General features: G+C 41.2%; 1 protein-coding gene across 6 annotated transcripts in view; it reads left to right on the top strand.

Moving 5' to 3' along the window:
- Window positions 1-22,488, top strand: part of tom1l2 (target of myb1 like 2 membrane trafficking protein) — a 78,658-nt gene that overhangs the window by 14,166 nt on the left and 42,004 nt on the right. For 5 of the 6 annotated variants that reach the window (XM_068055946.1, XM_068055945.1, XM_068055950.1 and 2 more), the window contains exons 2-6: window positions 13,827-13,911; window positions 17,357-17,435; window positions 18,468-18,617; window positions 19,635-19,769; window positions 20,940-21,098. In XM_068055946.1, coding sequence (XP_067912047.1) covers window positions 13,827-13,911; window positions 17,357-17,435; window positions 18,468-18,617; window positions 19,635-19,769; window positions 20,940-21,098 — 608 coding nt within the window. The remainder of the gene's footprint in view (window positions 1-13,826; window positions 13,912-17,356; window positions 17,436-18,467; window positions 18,618-19,634; window positions 19,770-20,939; window positions 21,099-22,488) is intronic. The other variant, XM_068055949.1, reaches the window with a different exon arrangement.

The raw sequence follows: 22,488 nt of genomic DNA, 5'->3' as shown, positions 1-22,488 counted from the left end.
GGGGATTTCTCACTCTTTAGTTCCATTAATTTCTTTGTTACTGTTGATTTACTTGTATTAAGTCCCTGTCCCCTATCAGCTATTAATTTTTTCAGGACTTCCGGCAAGTTAACCTCCTTTTCAACTATAAATACTGAGGCAAAGTAATTGTTCAACATGTCTGCCATTTCCCCATTATCAATGACAATATCTCCAGTTTCAGCTTTTAGTGGGCCTACATTGCTCCTGACCACCTGTTTTCCCTTTATGTAATTATAAAACTTCTTATTGATGTTGATGTCCCTTGCAAGTTTCCTTTCATAATCTGTTTTAGTAGCTCTTATAAGCTGCTAGTCTGCCTCTCCCAATCTATGTGTAAGTTAAAATCCCCCATTAATACTACTCTGCCTTTGTTACACACTTGCCTAATTTGTGCATTTATACAATCTAACACCTCAGAACTGCTACTAGGGGGTCTTTTCACAGTTTTTACAGTTCCGTCACTCCACAAGTCACAGCATATTTCTTTAAGCTTTCCAAAAGCAGCCAAATTGAACACTCTAGTAACCCCTGATTGAAGCAGACCAAACCAGGTATCTAGATAACAACAAATTAACTATTTATTTAAAAAAAAGAAAAATCTTAAGACTACTAAGATAAACCAATGTCTAAAGACCTTATAACTTATTTAAAAATCTAACTCCTGCATTCGCATACATATACTAAAAGTAACAGTAAGTCAGTTTTTAATTAGCTGACCGAAAAAATAAAAATAAAGTCTTTGCAAGTTACGTTCCTGACTAATGGAGTCTTCTAATGTAGAGATAGTCCAAGGTCACTTGAGGTCTTCACACTGGTCTGACGAGGAAAAAAATGGGTCCTTCAAAGATAGGAATTTAGCTATTCAGCTGTTGCAGCAGTAACTATCCCTTCAGTAGTGAACACAGCAATACTGAATCTTTGTTAAGAAAGAAAAGCTTTTCTTATTTTCTTGGGGAATTAATTTGGCTTGTTGCTTGGTAGAATTTTGAGAGAGAAAATACACAGCTCCTTCAGTTTAAATCGCATCAGAACACTCTCTGCTTAAGCCAGTCTGTGGCAGCTAGTTTTCAAACAAGATTATTTCAATGATCATGATGAATCCGTATTCATTGCATGGGACTAATCTAATATTAATACGACCTATATTTTTCAGGACATTTCATAAAAGCCTTTTCCCTTCGAGATGAGGGGCAAAATTGGTCTATTTGATAGCACATTCAAGACTGACCCACTCCACATTTTGTTGAAAAACACTTTGAAACAGGACATTTTCTGTACTCCATTTTTAAAATATTACTTTGTGTTCTTATGATAAATTAACAACCTGCAGTGCGCAGTTTCTTTGCTCTCTTACATGCATGAAGGAGATCCACAGCTTCAAAATGGCAGTTTCTTTGACTGATTATTCTTCTACTCGCATAAACAGACGTCCCTCCACCCAGGGTCCAACATACTTTCTATTTATGTATGTGGTTTATGACCTCTACCTGCTATAGAAAATTCTGTCACATATATTTGCAGCCATGCATTTTTTAAACATTCAAGGACTTGAGAAGGGCGTAGACTTGATATTTAGAGTCCAGGTGTTGTATTACTAAAGGCATGTAATCTGTGTATACTTAGCCACACTTTTCTGTGCCAGAACAGTGCAATATGTCTAGTTATACCAATATGAGAAGGTGCTAAATGGAAACTGAAAGCTGTATCAAAGCTATTCCATATATTTAATTCCAGAACTGAAGCCTCGGCTAGTGCAGAATCGAGGACTCCAGGTTTGATTCACTTGAGTCAATTTGATTTGATGGTTACGCTCGTGTCTTTTGTGTCGTAAAGCTGTGGGTTCAAGCTCCACGCCATAACTTGAACACATTATCTAGCCTGACACCTGACTTATCTAGCAGTACCAAGGGAGTGTATTACTGTCAGAGGTGCCATCTTTTGAATGAGATGTTAAACCGAAGGCCCAACTGCCCATGTCATAAAAGATTCCATGACTGAAGAACAGGGTGTGCTAGCCAATATTTAACCCACAAACACCACCAAAACAGAGCAACTGGTCATATATCTAATTATATCTATGTGGGACCTAGCAGTATGCAAATTATCTGCCACATTTATTTGAATAACTGTTTACACTTAAAAACTAATTGCAAGCAAAATACTGTGGATGCTGGAAATCTGAAATAAAAACAGAAAATGACTCAGGAGGTCTGGCAGCATCTGTGGAGAGAGAAGCAAAGTTAACACAAGAACACAAGAAATAGGAGCAGAAGTAGACCATGTGGCCCATCGAGCCTGCTCTGCCATTCAATAAGATCATGGCTGATCTTGGGCTTCATTTCCACTCTCCTGCTGACTCCCCATATCCCTTGATTCCCTAGAATTCCAAAGATTCACAACCCTCTGAGTGAAGTCATTTCTCCTCATCTCAGTCCTGAATAATCGGCCCCTTATTCTGAGACTGTGCCCCCACGTTCTAGATTCCCCTACCAGTGGAAACAATCTCTCAGCTTCTACCCTCTCAAGCCCTGTCAGAATCTTGTTTGTCTCAATTAAATTACCTCTCATTTTTCTAAACTCCAGAGAATATCGGCCCAGTTTACACAGCCTCTCATCATAGGACAACCCCTCATCCCAAGCACCAATTTAGTAAATCTTTGCTGCACCGCCCCCAGTGCAAGTATATTCTTTCTTAAATATGGAAACTAAAACTGCACACTGTATTCCAGGTGCGGTGCCACCAAAGCCCTGCACAATTATAATAAGGCGCCTTTATTCCTGTACTGCAATCCCCTTGCAGTAAAGGCCAACATGCTATTTGCCTTCTTAATTGCTTGCTGTACCTGCATGTTAACTTTGTGCATTCCTTGTACAAGTATACCCAAGTCTCTCTGTACATCAGCACTTATCAGTTTAACAACTTTTTATAAATGTTCTGCTTTTCTATTTTTATGACCAAAGTGAACAGCTTCACACTTCCCTATATTGTACCCCAATTGCCATCTTGTTGCCCACTCATTTAACTTGTCCATATCTTTGCAGCCTCTCAATGTCCTCCCCGCAGCTTACCTTTCCACTGAGCTTTGTATCATCAGCAAACTTAGATACATTACACTCTGTCTCTTCATCTAAGTCATTAATATAGAATGTAAAATGCTGAGGCCCCAGCATTGATCCTTGCGGCACCTGATTATTCACTGCCTGTCAACTTGAAAATGCCCCATTTATGCCCACTCTGTTTCCTGTCTGTTAACCAATCCTCTATCCATGCTAATATATTACCCCCAACACCATGAACCCTTAGGACAGATTTTAGTCCCTCAAGTTTCTCCAATACCTTTTCTTGGCTGATACCGATTTCCTTAATTTCCTCACATTTTAGCCTCTAGGTTATTGTTTATTTCTGGTATGTAACTTTTGTCTTCTAATGTGAAGACAGACACAAAATATTTGTTCAGTGCCTCTGCCATTTCCTCATTCTCCATGATGATTTCTCCTGTCTCTGCCTCTGAGGGACCAACGTCTACTTTAGCTGCTCTCTTTTTATGTACTTATAAAAACTCTTACAATCTGTTTTTATATTGCTGGCTAGTTTACTGTCATTCAGTTTTTTTCCCTTTTTATCAACTTTTTGGTGGCCCTTTGCTGGTTTCTAAAACACTCCCAATCCTCAGACTTGCTACTGTTTTTTGGAACATTGTAAGCCTCTTCTTTTAGTCTAATATTCTCCTTAACTTCCTGAGTGAGCCATAGATGGATCTTTCTTGATAAGTTTTTGTTTTTGAACGGAATGTACTTTTGTTGAACCCTTTGAATTGTTTCTTTAAATATTTCCCACTGTTCATTTACCGCCATAACTTTCATTCTATTAACCCAATTAACCGTAGCCAGTTCTCCCTTCATACCTTTGTAATTGGCTTTGTTTAAGTTTAAGATTCTTCTTTGTGGTGAAATGTGTCACTTTCAAACTTAACATGAAACTGATTGGTATTATGATCACTATTTCCCAGTGGATCTTTTACTACGACATTGCTAATTAACCCTGTTTAATGACACAATACGAGATCTAAGATAGCTTTATTCCTAGTCGGTTCTACAACATATTGTTCCAAGAAACTGTCAGGAAAACATTCTACAAATTCATCTTCTAGACCATTGTTGCCAATTTGACTTGTCCCAGTCTATATGCAGATTTAAGTCCCCTACAATTAATACATTATCTTTGTTACAAGCTCCAATAATTTCCCATTTAATGTTCTGTCCAATAATGTAACTACTGTTCGGGGGCCTATAAACTATTCCCACCAATGTTTTCTGACTCCTGCTATTCCTAATTTCCACCCAAACTGATTCTACTTCATGATTTTCTGAGACTAGATCCCTTATTAATGTCCTTATGTCATCCTTTACTGTCAGGGCTACCCCTTCTTTTTTGCCATTCTGTCTGTCTCTGAAATATTGTGTACCCTGAAATATTCATTTCCCAACGTTGATTTCCTTTGTGACCATGTCTCAGTAATGGTAATTAGATCTAGATCATTTACCTCTATTTGTGCCACTAGTTCATCTATCTTATTGCAGATACACATGCATTCAGATAAAGGACCTTGAATTTCAATTTTTTTCCTCTATTCCCTGCAATGGTCATATTTGCCGATGTACAATTTTTGTTAAACTCTGTGGCTTCTTGTCCCATTCTGTTAGCATTTACCCACATCATTATCCTGCTCCGATGGCTCGACCCATCTCTTTGAATTTCCAAATTTCCCTATATCCAAACCCTCCACGCCCTCACGCCCCCCCCCCCACTTCTCTCTCCATAGATGCTGCCAGACCTGCTGAGTATTGTCAGCACTTGCTGTTTTTATTTCAAAAATAATTAATTGACTATCGAGTGCTGAGGAGATAGTTTTAAAATGTGCGAGTTTTTTTTCTTCATGTTAGCTGATCTCAGCATCTTTGAGATGGGGAGGGAAAAATCAACGACTGTTGATCATGATTGAATGACTCCTGGTGAAAAGTGCACATCTGTGAAGAGGACTGGCATTTCAAGTGCCCTGCTATGACCTCCTGTTTAGGTCAGGCATGAAGCACAGCTCCTCAAATGAGGTACTAAAGGACTGCCAGTGTCCCTGGAACTGTACCCCATTAAGAGTCCATGCCTTCTGAAGATGAGGGGGAAAAGAAGAAAATGCAAAATTAATTCTATCCATATTCTTTCTGCAGGAAATTCTGTTGCTTGGTTAATTCCTTAGTGATCCCAGCACATTCCTTCAAACCTATGTTAATGTTCAGAGAGAATTTAATTTAGCTGAAGAAAATGAAGGAAAGCTAGCAGTCACTAAAATGAAATGTAAAGACTGCAGTAAAATTGAAGTCCTTAACACAGATGATTCATGCACAACTGAATAGTCTTGCCAGAGTGTAAATATACTTTGATCATTAATTTTATTTCCATTTAGTTATTTGGATATCTAATTTTCCCTTTGACAATAATATGCTCAACAGGTTTGAAGTTAGAATGAATAGGATGAATTAATGTCCTCATTGTGAAGGCGCCCCTAGGCGGCAGCAATCATATGATTGAATTTTACATTCAGTTTGAGGGAGAGAAGAGTAGGTCTGTGACTACTATTTTCAGCTTAAATAAGGGCAATTAAGAAGGCATGAAAGCAGAGCTAGCAAAAGTGAATTGGCAAAGTAGGTTAAGGGATAGGTCAATAGAAATGCAGTGGCAGACATTTAAGAGGATATTTAAGAATACACAGAATAGATACATTCCAACGAGAAAGAAAAATTCCAAGGGAGGACCCACCATCCATGGTTACTAAAAAAAAGTTAAAGGTCGTATCAAACTTACAGAAAAAGCATATAATTGCGCAAAGATGGGTGGCAGATAAGATTGGCCAGAATATAAAAAGCAGCAAACAAAGACTGAAAGATTAATAGGGAGGGAAAAATTAGAGTATGAGAGAAAGCTGGCTAGAAATATAAAGAAGATAGTATGAGTTCCTATAGATATTTTTAAAAGAGTTAACAAAGTGAGGGTTGGTCCTATAGGAAATGAGTCTGGAAAATTAATAAGGGAAAATAAGGAGATGGCAGATGAATTGAACAGGTATTTTGCATCAGTCTTCACCATAAAGGATACAAGTAACATTCAGAAATAGCTGAAAATCAGGAAATGTAAGGGAGGGAGGAACCCAAGAAAAGTACAATCACCAGGGAATTGGTACTGAGCAAATTGTTGGAGCTGCAGGCTGACAAGTCCCTGGGTCCTGATGGGCTTTATCCTAGGGTATTAAAAGAAATGGTTAGTGAGATAGTTGAAGTGTTGGTTTTAATTTTCCAAGATTCGGGGAAGGTTCCATTAGATTGGAAAATAGTAAATGTAACCTCTTTTACTAAAAAAGGGAGGGAGACAGAAAGCAGGAAACTACAGGCCAGTTAGCTTAACATCTGTCATAGGGAAAATGTTAGAAGCTATTATTCAAGACATTATAGCAGGGCACTTAGAAAAATCCAAGGTAATCAGGCAGTCTCAACATGGTTTTGTGAAAGGAAAATCATATTTAACCAATTTATTTGAGTTCTTTGAAGAAGTAACATGTGCTGTGGATAAAGGGGAACTGCTGGATGTACTGCACTTAGATTTCCAGAAGGCATTTGATAAGGTGCCACATCAAAGGTTATTAAGGAAAATAAAAGCTCATGGTGTAAGAGGTAACAGTTTGGCATGAATAGAAGATTGGTTAGCTAACAGGAAACAGAGTAGGCATAAATTGTGCCTTTTTCTGGTGTGCAAGATGTAATGATCTGGTGTGCCACAGGGATCAGTGCTGGGGCCTCAACTTTTTACAATTTATATAAATTACTTGGATGAAGGGACCGAAGGTGTGGTTGCTAAATTTGCTGATGACACAAAGATAGGTAAGAAAGTAAGTTGTGAAGAGGACATGAGGCTACAAAGGGATATAAACAGGTTAAGTGAGTGGGCAAAGATCTGGCAAATGGAGTATAATGTGGGCAAATGTGTAATTGTCCATTTTGGCAGGAAGAATGAAAAAGCATATTATCTAAATGGTGAGAGATTGCAGAGCTCTGAGATGCAGAGGGCTCTGGGTGTCCGAGTGCATGAATCGCAAAAGTTTAGTATGCAGGTACGGCAAATAATTAGGAAAGCTAATCGAATGTGAGGGGAATTGAATACACAAGTATGGAAGTTGTGCTTCAGCTATAGAGGGCATTGGTGAGACCACATCTAGAGTACTGAGTACAGTATTGGTCTCCTTAGTTAAGGAAGGATTTAAATGCACTGGAAGCAGTTCAGAGGAGGTTTACTAGACTAATACCTGGAATAGGTGGGTTGTCTTATGGGGCAAGGTTGGACAGGCTAGGCTTGTATCTGCTGGAGTTCAGAAGAGTAAGAGGCGACTTGATTGAAACATATAAGATCCTGAGGGGTCTTGACAGGGGGGATGTGGAAAGGATGTTTCCCCTTGTGGGAGAATCTAGAACTAGGGGTCACTGTTTAAAAATAAGGGGTTGCCCATTTAAGACAGAGATGAGAAATTTTTTCTGAGTTTTGAGAGTCTTTGGCACTCACTTCCTCAAAAGGCGGTGGAAGCAGAGTCTTGAAATATTTTTAAGGCAGAGATGGATAGATTCTTGATAAACAAGGGGGTGAAAGGTTATTGAGGGTGGACAGGAATGTGGAGTTGAAGTTACAATCAGATCAGCCATGATCTTATTGAATGGCGGAACAGGTTCAAGGGGCCGATTGGCCTACTCCTCCTAATTTGTATGTTTTTAAAATTCGTTCAAGGGATGTGGGCATCGCTGGTTAGACCAGCATTTATTGCCCATCCCTAATTGTCCTTGAGAAGGTGGTGGTGAGCTGCCTTCTTGAACCACTGCAATCCATGTGGGATAGGTACACCCACAGTGCTGTAAGGAAGGGAGTTCCAAGATTTTGACCCAGCGATAGTGAAGGAACTGCAACATCGTTCCAGGTCAGAATGGTGTGTGGTTTGGAGGGAAACTTGCAGGTGGTGGTGTTCTCATGCATCTGCTGTTCTTGTTCTTCTAGTTGGTAGAGGTCATGGGTTTGGAAGGTGCTGTCTAAGGAACCTTGGTGCGTTGCTGCAGTGCATCTTGTAGATGGTACACAGTGCTGCCACTGTGTGTCGGTGGTGGAGGGAGTAAATGTTTGTGGATGGGGTGGTAATCAAGCGGGCTGTTTTGTCCTGGATTGTGTCAAGCTTTTTGAGTGTTGTTGAAGCTGCACCCATCCAGGCAAGTGGAGAGTATTCCATCACACTCCTAACTCGTGCCTTGTAGATGGTGGATATGCTTTGGGAAGTTAGGAGATGAGTTACTCACCGTATGATTCCTAGCCTCCGACCTGCTCTTGTAACCACAGTATTTATATGGCTACTCCAGTTCAGTTTCTGGTCAATGGTAACCCTTAGGATGTTGATAGTGGGGGATTCAGCGATGGTAATGCCATTGAATGTCAAGGGTCATTGCCTGGCACTTGTGTGGCACGAATGTTACTTGCCACTCATCAGCCCAAGCCTGGCTATTGTCCAGGTCTTGCTGCATTTCTCAGTGACTGCTTCAGTATCTGATGAGTCGCGAATAGTGCTGAACATTGTGCAATCATCAGCGAACATCCCCACTTCTGACCTTATGATTGAAGTAAGGTCATTGAGGAAGCAGCTGAAGATGTTTGGTGCTAGGACACTACCCTGAGGAACACCTGCAGTTATGTCTTGGAGCTGAGATGATTGTCCTCCAACAACCACAACCATCTTCCTTTGTGTTCGGTATGACTCCAACCAGTGGAGAGTTTCCACCCCCCCTGATTCCCATTGACTTCAGTTTTGCTAGGGCTGCTTGATGCCATACTCAGTTAACTGCTGCCTTGATGTCAAGGGCAATCACTCTCACCTCACCTCTGGAGTTCAGCTCTTTTGTCCATGTTTGAACCAAGGCTGTAATGAGGTCAGGAGCTGAGTGGCCCTGGCGGAACCCAAACTGAGCGTCACTGAGCAGGTTATTGCTAAGCAAATGACGTTTGATCGCACTGTCGATGACACCTTCCATCACTTTACTGATGATTGAGAATAGACTGATAGGGCGGTAATTGGCCGGGTTGAATTTGTCCTGTTTTTTTGTGTACAGGACATACCTGGGCAATTTTCCACATTGCAGGGTAGATGCCAGTGTTGTAGCTGTACTGGAACAGCTTGGCTAGGGGTGCGGCATGTTCTGGAGCACAGGTCTTCAGTACTATTGCCGGAACATTGTCAGGGCCCATTGCCTTTGCAGTATCCAGTGTCTTCAGTTGTTTCTTGATGTCACACGGAGTGAATCGAATTGGCTGAAGTCTGGCATCTATGATGCTGGGGACTTAAGGAGGAGGACGAGATGGATCATCAACTCGGCACTTCTGGCTGAAGATTGTTGCAAATGCTTCCGCCTTATCTTTTGCACTGATTTGCTGGGCTCCCCCATCATTTGAGGATGGGGGATATTTGTGGAGCCAGCTCCTCCAGTTAAATTGTCCACCACCATTCATAACTGGATGTGGAATCTGATCCGTTGGTTATAGGATCACGTTGCTCTGTCTATTGCATGCTGCTTAGCACGCAAGTAGTCCTGGGATATAGCTTCACCAGGTTGAAACCTCATTTTGAGCTATGCCTGGTGCTACTCCTGGCATACCCTCCTGCACTCTTCATTGAGCCAAGGTTGATCCCCCGGCTTGATGGTAATGATAGCGTGGGGTATATGCCAGGCCATGAGGTTACAAATTGTGGTTGAGTGCAATTCTGCTACTGTTGGTCCACAGCGCCTCATTGATGCCCAGTTTTGCATTGCTCGATCTGTTCAAAATCTATCCCATTTAGCACGGTAGTGCCACACAACATGATGGAGTGCATCTTCAGTGTGTAGATGGGACTTTGTCTCCACAAGGACTGTGGGATGGTCACTCCTACCAATACTGTCATGGACTGGTGCATCTGCGGCTGGCAGATTGCTAAAGGCGAGGTCAAGTATGTTTTTCCCTCACCGCCTGCCGCAGACCCAGTGTAGCAACTGTGTTCTTTAGGACTCTGCTAGCTCGGTCAGTCATGGTGCTTCTGAGCCACTCCTGGTGATGGACATTAACATCCCCCACCCAGAGTACATTCTGCGGCCTTGCCACCCTCCGTGCTTCCTCCAAGTGGTTTTCAACATGGAGGGAGTATTGATTCATCAGCTGAGAGGGGGCAGTAGGTGGTAATCAGCAGGAGGTTTCCTTGCCCATGTTTGACCTGATGCAGTGAGAATTCATGGGGTCTGGAGTCAATGTTGAGGACTCCCAGGGCAACTGTTCTGACTGTATACCTCTGTGCTGCCACCTCTGCTGGGTCTGTCCTGCCGGTGGGACCAGACATACCCGGGGATGGTGATTGAAGTGTCTGGGACATTTTCGGTAAGGTATGATTCCGTGAGTATGACTATGTCAGGTTCTTGCTTGACTAGTCTGTGGGACAACTCTCCCAACTCTGGCACAAGCTCCAGATGTTCGTAAAGAGGACTTTGCAGGGTTGACAGGGCTGGGTTTGCCATTGTCGTTTCCGTTGCCTGGTTGTTGCCGGGTGGTCCGTCTGGTTTCATTCCTTATTGACTTTGTAGCGGTTTGATACAATTGAGTGGCTTGCTAGGCCATTTCAGAGGGCATATAAGAAAGAGTCAACCACATTGCTGTGGGTCTGGAGTCACATGTAGGCCAGACCAGACTGTAGGACAGTAGATTTCCATCCTCCCCTAAAGGACATTAGTGAACCAGATGGGTTTTTACGACAATGGCCATCATTAGATGATGACTGGTCATTAGACTAGCTCTTAATTCAAGATTTATTAATTGAATTCAAATTCCACCTTCTGCCGTGGTGGGATTCGAACCCATGTCCCCAGAGCAACACCCTGGGTCTCTGGATTACTAGTCCAGTGACTGTACCACTATGCCACTGTCTCCCCACTTGTATGTTTGTATGAAGACCCAGAAAGCCTAGCATGTAATCCATAAATCCAATATGCATATGTAATATGAGTTGAATTATTAGTACAAACATGACTTCTGCATTAATGAAAATCTGACCTTCATGTATCTTCCATTCTTTCCTCAATACTCAGAACCGTCACTATATCACAGAACTTCCCGAACTTTACTTAGTGTGTACCCTATTCCAGATCTATGAGCTGCACCCATACCCCTACCAGCATACTGCTTTTGATATTTCAGCCCCTTTTAATGCCCAAGCATTGTATAAAACATTCAATTTATCATTCACATATACAACTTAAACAATGGCTTAATAGTACTACTGCCATTAATGTGACATGATATTTGTTCAAGCGTAACACATGATGTTTGGAGTAATATGTGAAAGCTTGTTTTCTATACGTTGGCTCCACTCTTCCCTTAACCTCCCCTGCATATTCACCAGTCTCTGCTCCTTTAAAAGTATTCTGAAAACCCATTTTTTTGGTCAGATTTTCATTATCCCCTAATAATCTCTGTCTCCATGACTCGCATTCCTTTCCTTGCCAACTTCCATTTGGAAAGTCCTTTTTCTTTATGTTAAAGACGCCATATGAATGCAAGCTTTTGTTTGAATTTGATATTCAGGTTATTGTGTTGTATCTGCACACCAGTGAATTGAACGTTTTTCATCAAGAAATGTTAGTACCATCATGCACACATTTATATATAATTTAAATGATGTTTCATTAATGGGAGTGTTAAATGATGTGTAGAGATTCTGATGCTGTGATATTAAGAGTTAGATTTTTTTTTGATTTTCTGAACTTCTTACCTAAATCGGTGAAGCTTTCAGCAGAGTCTCCATCCTGCATTATGGTACCAAGAACCATCAAACACGCTGGCTGCTTTGCGCTGTCAGTTGTGGGATCCTGGATGAACCAGGCTCCTCTCCGGGTGTAGGGATTCCCCACAGGGTTGGACGCAGGGGTGGGGAGGTGCTGGAGGAGCCAGCATGAAGACACAGGGGTCTCCCACAGCCCATGGTCGGTGGTTAACGTTAGTGGTCTGGAGCAGTTGTCACCCCACTGCTCCAGACTTAAAGTCCATCTCCAGTTGGGAGTCCCACACTCTCAGGAAATCACCAGCAGTCAGTGGCTTGCTTCTCCAGGCAAAAGGCCAGGTAAGTTCAGCTAATGGTCTCCTCCTCCCGGATGGTGCATTGCTGCAGGTGACCCTACAGGCTCCAAGTAGTTTAGAAGAGGATGAATCCTCCATGGAGACCTGTGCCACAAAGCTCCAAGAGCTGGATGATGGGATGCTGACAACCATTAACCCAGAGACCTGTCCCCCAGGACAAATCTGCCAGCCCATCCCTAGCCAAGCCATATGCCCTTGCATTTGGAAAAAAATACAACAGCAGAGGAAACATCCACGCAGAAGCATCCTAACTTTTTTTATTTCTTTACATGCATACTCACACACTGGGGAAGATGGTGTCGTAGTGGTAATGTCACTGAATGAGTAATCCAGAGACTCAGGCTAATGTCCTGGGGACATGAATGGTGGTATTTAAAGTCAGTTAATCAATAAAAGCCTGGAATTGTAAGCTAGTGTCAGTAATGGTGCCATGAAACTAACATCAATTGTCGTAAAAACCCATCTGGTTCACTAACGTCCTTTAGGGAAGGAAATCTGCTGTCCTTACCTGTTTAGTTTAGTTTAGAGATACAGCACTGAAACAGGCCCTTCGGCCCACCGAGTCTGTGCCGACCATCAACCACCCATTTATACTAATCCTACACTAATTCCATATTCCTACCACATCCCCACCTGTCCCTATATTTTCCCTACCACCTACCTATACTAGGGGCAATTGCTAATGGCCAATTTACCTATCAACCAGCAAGTCTTTGGCATGTGGGAGGAAACCGGAGCACCCGGAGGAAACCCACGCAGACACGGGGAGAACTTGCAAACTCCACACAGGCAGTACCCAGAATTGAACCCGGGTCACTGGAGCTGTGAGGCCGCGGTGCTAACCACTGCGCCACTGTGCCGCCCTGATCTGGCCTACATGTGACTCTGGACCCACAGTGATGTGGTTGACTCTTAACTGCCTTCTGAAATGGCCTAGCAAGCCACTCAGTTATCAAAGGCAGTTGGGGATGGGCAACAAATGCTGGCTTTGCCAGCGACGCTCACTACCCATGAAAGAATTTTTTTTCAAGATGAATTTGAAAAAATGTTTCTTTGTTTGCATTAGACCTTAAATCCACCATTAAACAATTTCTCCTGTGTACCCCCAGAGCTGTCGGGGGTACGCGTTACCAAGTTTGGGAGTCCCTGCTGTAGCACAGCAAAGGCAAGATGATGAGAAAATGTGGATAAGGAAAAATCATTTCAAAATTCAGCCTTTTCCCCCAACAAATCTGTTCTATCATGAACTCTGCCCAATCTGTTCAGTCTCCTTGCCAATGGCTGGTTTGAGTTGCATGTTAACATTTCAGTTGAGTTTTTAGTTTTAACTGATGCTTATCCATGTTTTGCAGTGTAATCAGTCAGTGTATTACCCCCAACTGGCAAGCCTCCTTTCAAATCAGAGTCTTGTCGGTTCCATGTTGGGCTGGTGGACTGATGTTTGTGCACAGGCAATCTTAAGACAAACAAGCTCTCAGATATTTGTTCCATTTGCAGTCTTCTCATGGTACCTTTTTTAAAAGCTATGTGTTGCACAAAGTTCCGAAGTTTTGCTATCCTTTATTAACAGAACGAGCTACAGATGGATCACTACAGACTGAAGACTGGGCTCTGAATATGGAAATCTGTGATATTATTAACGAGACTGAAGAAGGGTAAGAATTAAGCAGGGTGCAGTAAAACGTTATGGTCCTTTTGTGTATCAAACTGGGAAAGTAACAAATACTTGAATACTGAATATTAAATATTTGAGAAGAAAAAAATTTAATACAATACTTGGGTATGGTAGTAGAGTGGTTGTCACGGGACTAGTACTCCTGGACTAACGAGACGAGTTCAAGTCCCACCCCGGCAGCTGGGGAATTTAAATTCAATTAAATAAATCTTGAATTAAAAAGCTTGTATCAGTAATGGTGACCATGAAACTACTGGATTGTCAAAAAAAACCTAACTGGTTCACTAATGTCCTTCAGGGAAGGAAATCTGCTGTCCTTGCCTGGTCTCGCCAATATGTGACTCCAGATCCACAGCAATGTGGTTGACTCTTAACTGCCCTCTATTGAAGGCAGCTCACCACCACCTTCTCAAGGGCAATTAGGGATGGGCAACAAATGCTGGCCTTGCTAGCAACACTCACATCCCGTAAACAAATTTTTTTTAAAGTGAGTTAGTTTATTTGCTGCCTGTGGTCTTTCTAATCCCTTCAAATATCCGATGCAGTTGAATGTGCTCCCACTCTCAGATGTGTTCGATTATCTCTCATTGTTTGAATGTCCTGTGTTTCTTCTCTTACGAGAGCAATGGCTTAAATATTTCACACAACTTCTAGCTTACATTAATCTCGATTTGCCACCCATCCAATTTTGGGTCCAGTTTTTGATTGAGCTGACTAGAAATTTCTAAATATAAGCTGAGCAGATCCTTTTCCAATTACTTCCATCATTTGCAACAATAATTATTCATGTTAAAGTTTTTAATGAATTTTCTGCAGTAGCAAAGCAAACCTGTTAGAACTGCAGCAGTTAGCTCACTTTTTGCTTTTTACCTCTGTCCCTGTGTCAGCTTTGGACTTAACAAAAAGTTAGGTAAAGGTAATCTCTCCTCGTCACTTAACCCTTGGAGTTCAGGTATCATAATGGTAGAACTACATTGCACTCCCTCCAAGGTTCATGTATCCTTCCTAAGGTATGATGCCGAGAACTGCTCACAGTACTCCAAGTGTGGTCTAACCAGGGCTTGTTAATGGAATGCTGACCTTTATATTTAGAAGGCTAGAATACAAGCTTATAGAAGTTATGCTACAGCTATACAAAACCCAGTTAGACCACACCTGGAGTTCGTGCAGTTCTAGGCACCACACTTCAGGAAGGATACGTTAATCTTGAAGGGAGTGCAATGTAGATCTACCATTATGATACCTGAACTCCAAGGGTTAAGTTATGAGGAGAGATTACACAAACTAGGGTTGTATTCCCTGGAATTTAGAAGATTAAGGGGTGATTTGATCTAAATTTTCAAGATATTAAGGGGAACAAATAGGGTAGATTGAGAGAAACTACTTCTGGTTGGGGAGCCTAGGATTAGGGGGCATAGTCTAAAATAGAGCCAGACCTTTCAGGAGTGAAATTGGGAGAGACTTCTACATGCAAAGAGTGGTAGAAGTTCAGAAAACTCTTCTGCAAATGGCAGTTTATGCTATATCAGTTGTAAATTTCAATCTGAGATTGATAGATTTTTGTTAATCATAGGTGTGAAGGGATATGGAACAAAGACGGGTTTACTGAGTTAGATTGCAGATTAGCTATATCTCATTGAATGGCGGAACTGGCCTGAGGAACTAAATGGCCTATTCCTGTTCTTGTATGTTCCTAACCCCGTTATTTCTTTAAGATTGTAGATAGTTTAGTTTGGTTAAAAGATACTTGAAATATAAAAAATATATAATTTTCAGTTCCTTTATTCTGGCAGCTAGCTAAGGAACCATTTTATTTTACCTATACCTGATATGTTAGTTTATGCTCTGCAAGGCTTGTCTTTCTGTCCTTACTTGTCCTTGGTCATCAATTGATAGACCTCTGTAAACACAACTCAACATAGGTCATGACAAAAATACATATTGCTGTGGTAACATGGCCAAAGAATGCAGCTCCACTGGTATAGTTCCTCAACACTGAATAACTATTAAGGTGCTTTGATATTGCTTGTAATTTTCATTTTCCTGTCTGCGGAGAGCACCTCCATGGATCATTCTTCGTTTTTCACTTGATTGGGTACTGTTGGGCTGGGTTCCACTAACAACGTGGAGACCTAGTTGCTAAATTAGTCCCTCTCATTTCTACTATCAGCTTATAATTTCCCCAATCCAGCACATCTTTAGAACTACACTTTCTCAATTTTTAGAGTCCCACTCGGGCTCCTACACAAGAAATGGCAACTTGGGTATGGTACAAGAGTGCTGCAATGCTTGTGCAAGTATACCCAAGAAACAAAGAGAAAGTTGGAATAGTTATTCAAATCTGGAATGAAGAAAATGCTCTTTCTGTGACCTTGAAAGTACAATTGTGATATTTTAGAACTAAGGTTGGATGAATGTAAGAATCCATGGTCTGCTTTCTTGTTATTTACATCAAATTCATTCCAGACTGTTACTTACAAGGGAACATAGGAACATAGGAAGTTAGGAACAGGAGTAGGCCATTCAGCCCCTCGAGCCTGCCTGCCATTCAATGAGATCATGGCTGATCCGCAGCCTAACTCCATATACCTGCCTTTGGCCCATATCCCTTAATATCTTTGCTTAACAAAAATTTATCTATCTCAGATTTAAAATTAACTGTTCTACCTTCAACTGCTGTTTGGGGGAGAGAGTTCCAAACCTCTACCACCCTTTGCTTGAAGAGGTACTTCCTAACGTCTATTCTGAACGGTCTGGTCCTAATTTTTAGACTATGCCCCCTTGTTTTAGAATCTCCAACCAGTGGAAATAGTTTATCTTTATCTAGCCTGTCCTTTCCTGTTAATATCTTGAAGATTTCGATCAGATCACCTCTTCTAGGTTCTAGCGAAAACAGGCCTAATTTGTGTAATCTCTCCTCGTAACTTAACCCCTGTAGTCCAGGTATCATTCTTGTAAACCTACGTTGCATTCCCTCCAAGGCCAATATATCCTTCCTAAGGTGTGGTGCCCAGAACTGCTCACAGTACTCCAAGTGGAGTCTAACCAGGGTTTTGTACAGCTGCAGCATAACCTCTGTGTCTTTACGTTCAAATGTTCAGGACCTTCAAACAGACAAAAAAAATGCATAGTTAAACTGGTTTAATGATGCAAGATAATCCCATTGCGCAAATGTTTATTTAAATTTCTCAAACTGTTTGGATTTTGCTATCACCTAAGCCACTAACTCCTGTAGTATTTGTTATCTGCCACCTGAGGTCATTGGTGCATTTGTGCAGTACATTTCTGAGTTCCAAAAATGGGATGAGTTGAAATGATGGCCAGAACTTTTATTTTTATCAACTGCTTCCACTACTAAAATTGATGTTCTGCATCCTGCTTCAGAGAACTGACTTTTTAAAAGATAAAAATCCTTCATTTTTTAGGCCAAAGGATGCAATTAGGGCTCTCAAAAAAAGGCTGAGTGGCAACAAAAACTACCGGGAAGTGATGCTTGCTTTAACGGTGAGTTGAAAAAAGAGTTGTATTCCTATACATCTGAGAAACGTCTTCAAGTTTTTGACACAAACTATTTTTAAAGTGCAGTCGCTGTTGTTATGTCGGCAAATGCAGCAGTTAATTTATGTAAAATTCTCACACTGAGCAATGAGATAATGATCAGTAAATCGAATTTTAGTAGTATTAGTTGAGTGGCAAATGACGGCCAGGACACCATGAGAGCTCCCTGCTTTATACTGAATAGAGGCCTAGGATCTTTAACATCCAGCTGAACAGGTAGATGGTGCCCCACTTTAATATCTTGGAATGATGAATGAGTAGTCGTGCTTTGTCCAATTCACTTGCCATTCCAGAAGTGTAGGAAAATATTTTCTGCCTTTACACATGCAGGCACTCCTTCCACTGCAGCAACTCAGTACATGTCAATGCTAGTCAGCCTTTCTGTCTCCCCTCCAGCTCTTTTTCAGCAGCGAGTGTTTTTTCCCTATAGTCCCTTGTAATAACATTGAATTTCACTAAACAAAGGAGTTCATGGCTAGCAAATAAGTCTGTACTTGTTTGGATAATTATTATTGTGCCCGACAGGCCAAAGACATTTAAGACCAACTGTTTCTCCACTTGGGATTCCTTGAACTCTAAAATTAGTCTTCTGAAGATTGAATGTGGGAGTCTGGGCTTTCAGAATCCAAGCTCTTATAGTAGTTGCCAACATTGTGTGCCTCCACTTAAAATGTCCTTAAACCTGATGAATAAAAAGTTGATTGTGTAACTTAATTGTCAGGGTTTTCAGTAAGGTGCTTTAGAGTGGTGTTGCAACTGGCATCTAACCGAATTAATAGCTAATTCTACTATCTTTAAGAGGAACTTTGAGTATTTTGAAAAGAAATAAGCTTCTACTACATCAGCTTTTATTAGGGTGGGGCAGAAGAAATGTTTTATCACGTGCTTGCTGTCAAATTAACCTGTTGCAAGGTATTGAGTGAATGCTTCATGTTTAAGTTCAACAAATAACTTAATTTATCTCAATTTCATAATTAGATTTTGGAGACGTGTGTTAAGAACTGTGGTCATCGTTTCCACGTCCTTGTAGCCAACCGTGACTTTGTTGATGGCGTATTGGTAAAAATTGTCTTACCCAAGAATAATCCACCAGCTATTGTACAGGATAAAGTCCTTGGATTGATACAGGTGTGTGTGTGTTTTTCCTATTAAAAATACATTTGCTTCTTCATTGTGTAAGTATCGATTCATACAAAAGTTTTAAAAACACCTTTCACATTCAAGATGTTATATTTGGTATAAAGCATCAACAAATCACAACTAATTTTCACAAATAAAGATAAAGAAGTCAAGTTATTTACTGCTGTTATTGTGAACATGAGATCACAAGCAGAAAGATCAACAAGACATCATTGTAGAGAATTGGCCTCTAATGGACTTCAGGCCCAATTTAGACCATTCCTTCTGGGAATACCTGAGCTATGGCTTTAAAGCAGTAGACTGAGTTGGGTAAATACTACAACTGCACTTCAGACCCCATATTACTCACAAGTAACCAGGAGTCATCAGCTGGTATGTTATAAACATGGTTCATTATTCAACTAAAGCCCCTAATTTAACTACTCTTCAGCAAATGCCAATTGGGTAATATTAAGAGTGGTCAAAGTGGCATTTCATTAGCCAGTTGCAACTTTTTGCATTTGAGTTCCCTCCATGGCTTAGTGAGCAAATATGCAGTATCGTGTGATATTGTGCTCAAGGCCTGAAGATCCCAGGTTTGGGGCCCGTTTTTTTTTTCTCCCCCTTCCCACCCCGGCACCTCCATTCCTCTCATTCTCTGCCTAGATGCTGCACATGCCCAAATTGTGCTGCACTGTCTAAGCTGAGCTGCACCCAGACCTAATGTCAGTCCCTGTGCAAGGCCCACCATCAGCTGCTTGGGATAGCCATGCATTTCTGTGCCCTGAGGCTGCAATCACAGGAAACTTAGATTCAAGACAGCTCATGAACAGTGGAATACTGGACCTAGACCTAATACAGATGCATATCCTACTGTGCTCCTTGGATGAAGCCTGGAATTCCCAGGAAACTTAAAAGGAACAGAAACCTGACATAGGTCATTATAGGAAAATGTGCAGTGACAATTGTTAACCTTCCCGTATGTTAGAAAGATTCTGATACATTGTTTGGTGTCTTCACTCCTAGGCTTGGGCTGATGCTTTCAGGAGTAGTCCAGATTTGACTGGAGTAGTTCATATTTATGAAGAGTTGAAGAGAAAAGGGATGGAGTTCCCAATGGCAGACCTGGATGCACTGTCTCCAATACTCACACCAGGGAGAGTAAGCGTTTAACATATGCCAGTGTGTTGGATGCTTCCAAGTGCTGTATTGACTTACATATAGAATGCATTTTGTTAAAGGCAAAATAAATTAGTTGTTGAGGTTCAGCATGCAGCTTTTAGGTGAATTAGTATGTTAATTACAGCCTGCAAATGACGCAAAAGAATGATGCAAATTTTTAGTGTATTTGTATCAAAATCCTTTTGCATTATTTTAGTAGTAAAATTGGTCCTAATACCTAGACTAAAATCGTGCAGGAGGCTGCCTTTTTTCGTGGGAGAAAGATTTAGCTCGGTTGCAGCCTTTACGCATGGCAGTATGGTAATGAGTGCCTTCTGTGGTGTAGATTACACATTGTGTTTATTTAAGAAAATTCAGCAGTCTTTTTATTTTATGGATGTATATGTTCTCCAGTTTATCTCCACATTGAAACTTACAAAATAATGAAAATAAAATGATATTCTATCTGCATGATGAATTCCTCAACAGAACTAACTCTGCCTTTGATAATGGGGACAATCGATAATTTTGATTTGTTTGTGTAAAAGGCTCAAGTTGGTGATTTCCTTTTGAAGTGAGGATGATCTGCTTCCAGATTGGTTGCTAAATTTCAAGTTACGCTTTTTTCTTTAAAAATTGATGGAACAAATACCATTGTACTGCAATTGTTGAGCTTATCTTCAACTGAGGCAAAGAAGTCTTGGCTCTTCAACATTTCTGAAATACAGTAACCAATGTTGCTTCTGTACATTCTGAGTGTAGTTATGGAGCCTCATCTTTATCTGTGCTTCAGAGTTTCTGTGCACTTCCACGTTTGCCTAGGGATTCCTCCCCTTTCGATTTATGTCGGCATCATTGTAATTGGTCTGTTCTGTGCTTGTTCAGGATTTTTGGTAGATTTGATGCTGTTTTGAAAGTTTATTATGTGGTTGTTGAAAGTATTTTTTTAAAAACCACTATTTTTGAGAATTTTGATGAATTTGGATGAGCCAGTGAATGTAAACGCATTTTACACCAGTGAGGGAATACAGTTGCTTTGCCAGACATTGCAAAACGTTTATTAAGTTTAATTCTAAACTTCATCCAAAAATGAAAGCTGTTGGAGTTTCAAGCATTGTTCTATATTGCACCGAATATATATGTGTGTATATATATTTTTTTCAATTGCAGTGTATTCCTGAGGTTGATCCTGCAATGAACAAACCAGTGCCTCAGTCGCAGCAGAAAAATATTTCCCTAAGCAGCTTGCCATCTGCACCATCCACGCTGACTGCTTATTCAGTCCCTCAAGGCCTTTCAACTGGACCAATCACTGCGAATGTTGAACAGGTGAAAAAGTTGGGACTATGTCAGCAACTTGTATTTATATAGTGCCTTTAAGAATATAAGAAATAGGAACAGGAGTAGACCATATGGCCCCTTGAGCCTGCTCAACCATTCAGTATGATCATGGCTGATTTTCTGCCTCAATTGGGGCGGCGCAGTGGTTAGCACCGCAGCCTCACAGCTCCAGCAACCCATGTTCGGTTCTGGGTACTGCCTGTGCAGAGTTTGCAAGTTCTCCCTGTGACCGCGTGGGTTTCCACCGGATGCTCCAGTTTCCTCCCACAGCCAAAGACTTGCAGGTTGGTAGGTAAATTGGCCATTGTAAATTGCCCCTAGTGTAGGTAGGTGGTAGGAGAATTGAGGGAAGGTGGGGATGTGGTAGGGAATATGGGATTATTGTAGGATTAGTATAAATGGGTAGTTGATGGTTGGCACAGTCTCGGTGAGCCAAAGGGCCTGTTTCAGTGCTGTATCTCTCTATGACTCTAACTCCGCTTTCCTGCCCGCTCCTTATACCCCTTGATTCCCTGTGACCAAAAATCTTATCTATTTCAGCCTTGAATTCATTCAACAATGAAGCATCAACAACCCTCTGGTGTAGAGAATTCCAAAGATTCACAACCCTTTGAATGAAGAAATTCCTCCTCATCTCAGTCCTAAATGATCAACCCTTTATCTCTGTCCCCATGTTCTAGATTCCCCAGTCAGGTGAAACAACTTCTGTGTCTACCCTATCAAGCCCCTTCAGAATCCTGTATGTTTCAATGAGATCACCTCTCATTCTTCTAAACTCCAGAGAGTATAGGCCTAATTTACTCAGCCTCTCATCATAGGGCAACCCTTTTATTGATTCACTAAACCAATCTAGTGAACCTTTACTGTACTGCCTTCAAGGCAAGTATATACTTCCTCAGATATGGAGACCAAAACTGCACACAGTACTGCAGGTGTGGTCTCACCAAACCCCTGTACAATTGTAGCAAGACTTCCTTCGTACTCCATGCCACTTGCCTTCCTAATTGCATGCTGTACCTGCATGTTAACTTTCTGTGCTCCTTGTACGAATGCACCCAAGTGTCTCTGCATATTAAGATTTAAAAGTTACACACTTCTTAAAAAAATTCTGCTTTTCTGTTCTTAATACCAAAATGAACAACCTCACATATTATGCTCCATCTGCCACCTTGTTGCCCACTCACTTAACCTGACTATAGCTCTTGGCAGCTTCTTTGTGTTCTCCTCACAGCTTATTTTCCCATCTAGCTTTGCATCGTCAGTAAACCTGGGTACATTACTCTTGGTCTCTTCATCTAAGTCATTAATATAGATCATAAATAGCTAAGGTCCCAGCACTGATCCTTGCGGCACTCAACTAGTTACAATCTGCCAACTT

The sequence above is a fragment of the Heterodontus francisci genome, chromosome 24, assembly GCF_036365525.1.
Source record: "Heterodontus francisci isolate sHetFra1 chromosome 24, sHetFra1.hap1, whole genome shotgun sequence".
NCBI classification, from domain to species: domain Eukaryota; kingdom Metazoa; phylum Chordata; class Chondrichthyes; order Heterodontiformes; family Heterodontidae; genus Heterodontus; species Heterodontus francisci.
The sequence above is the reverse complement of the archived record's forward strand: the minus strand, read 5'-3'. Positions and strand labels throughout refer to the sequence as shown.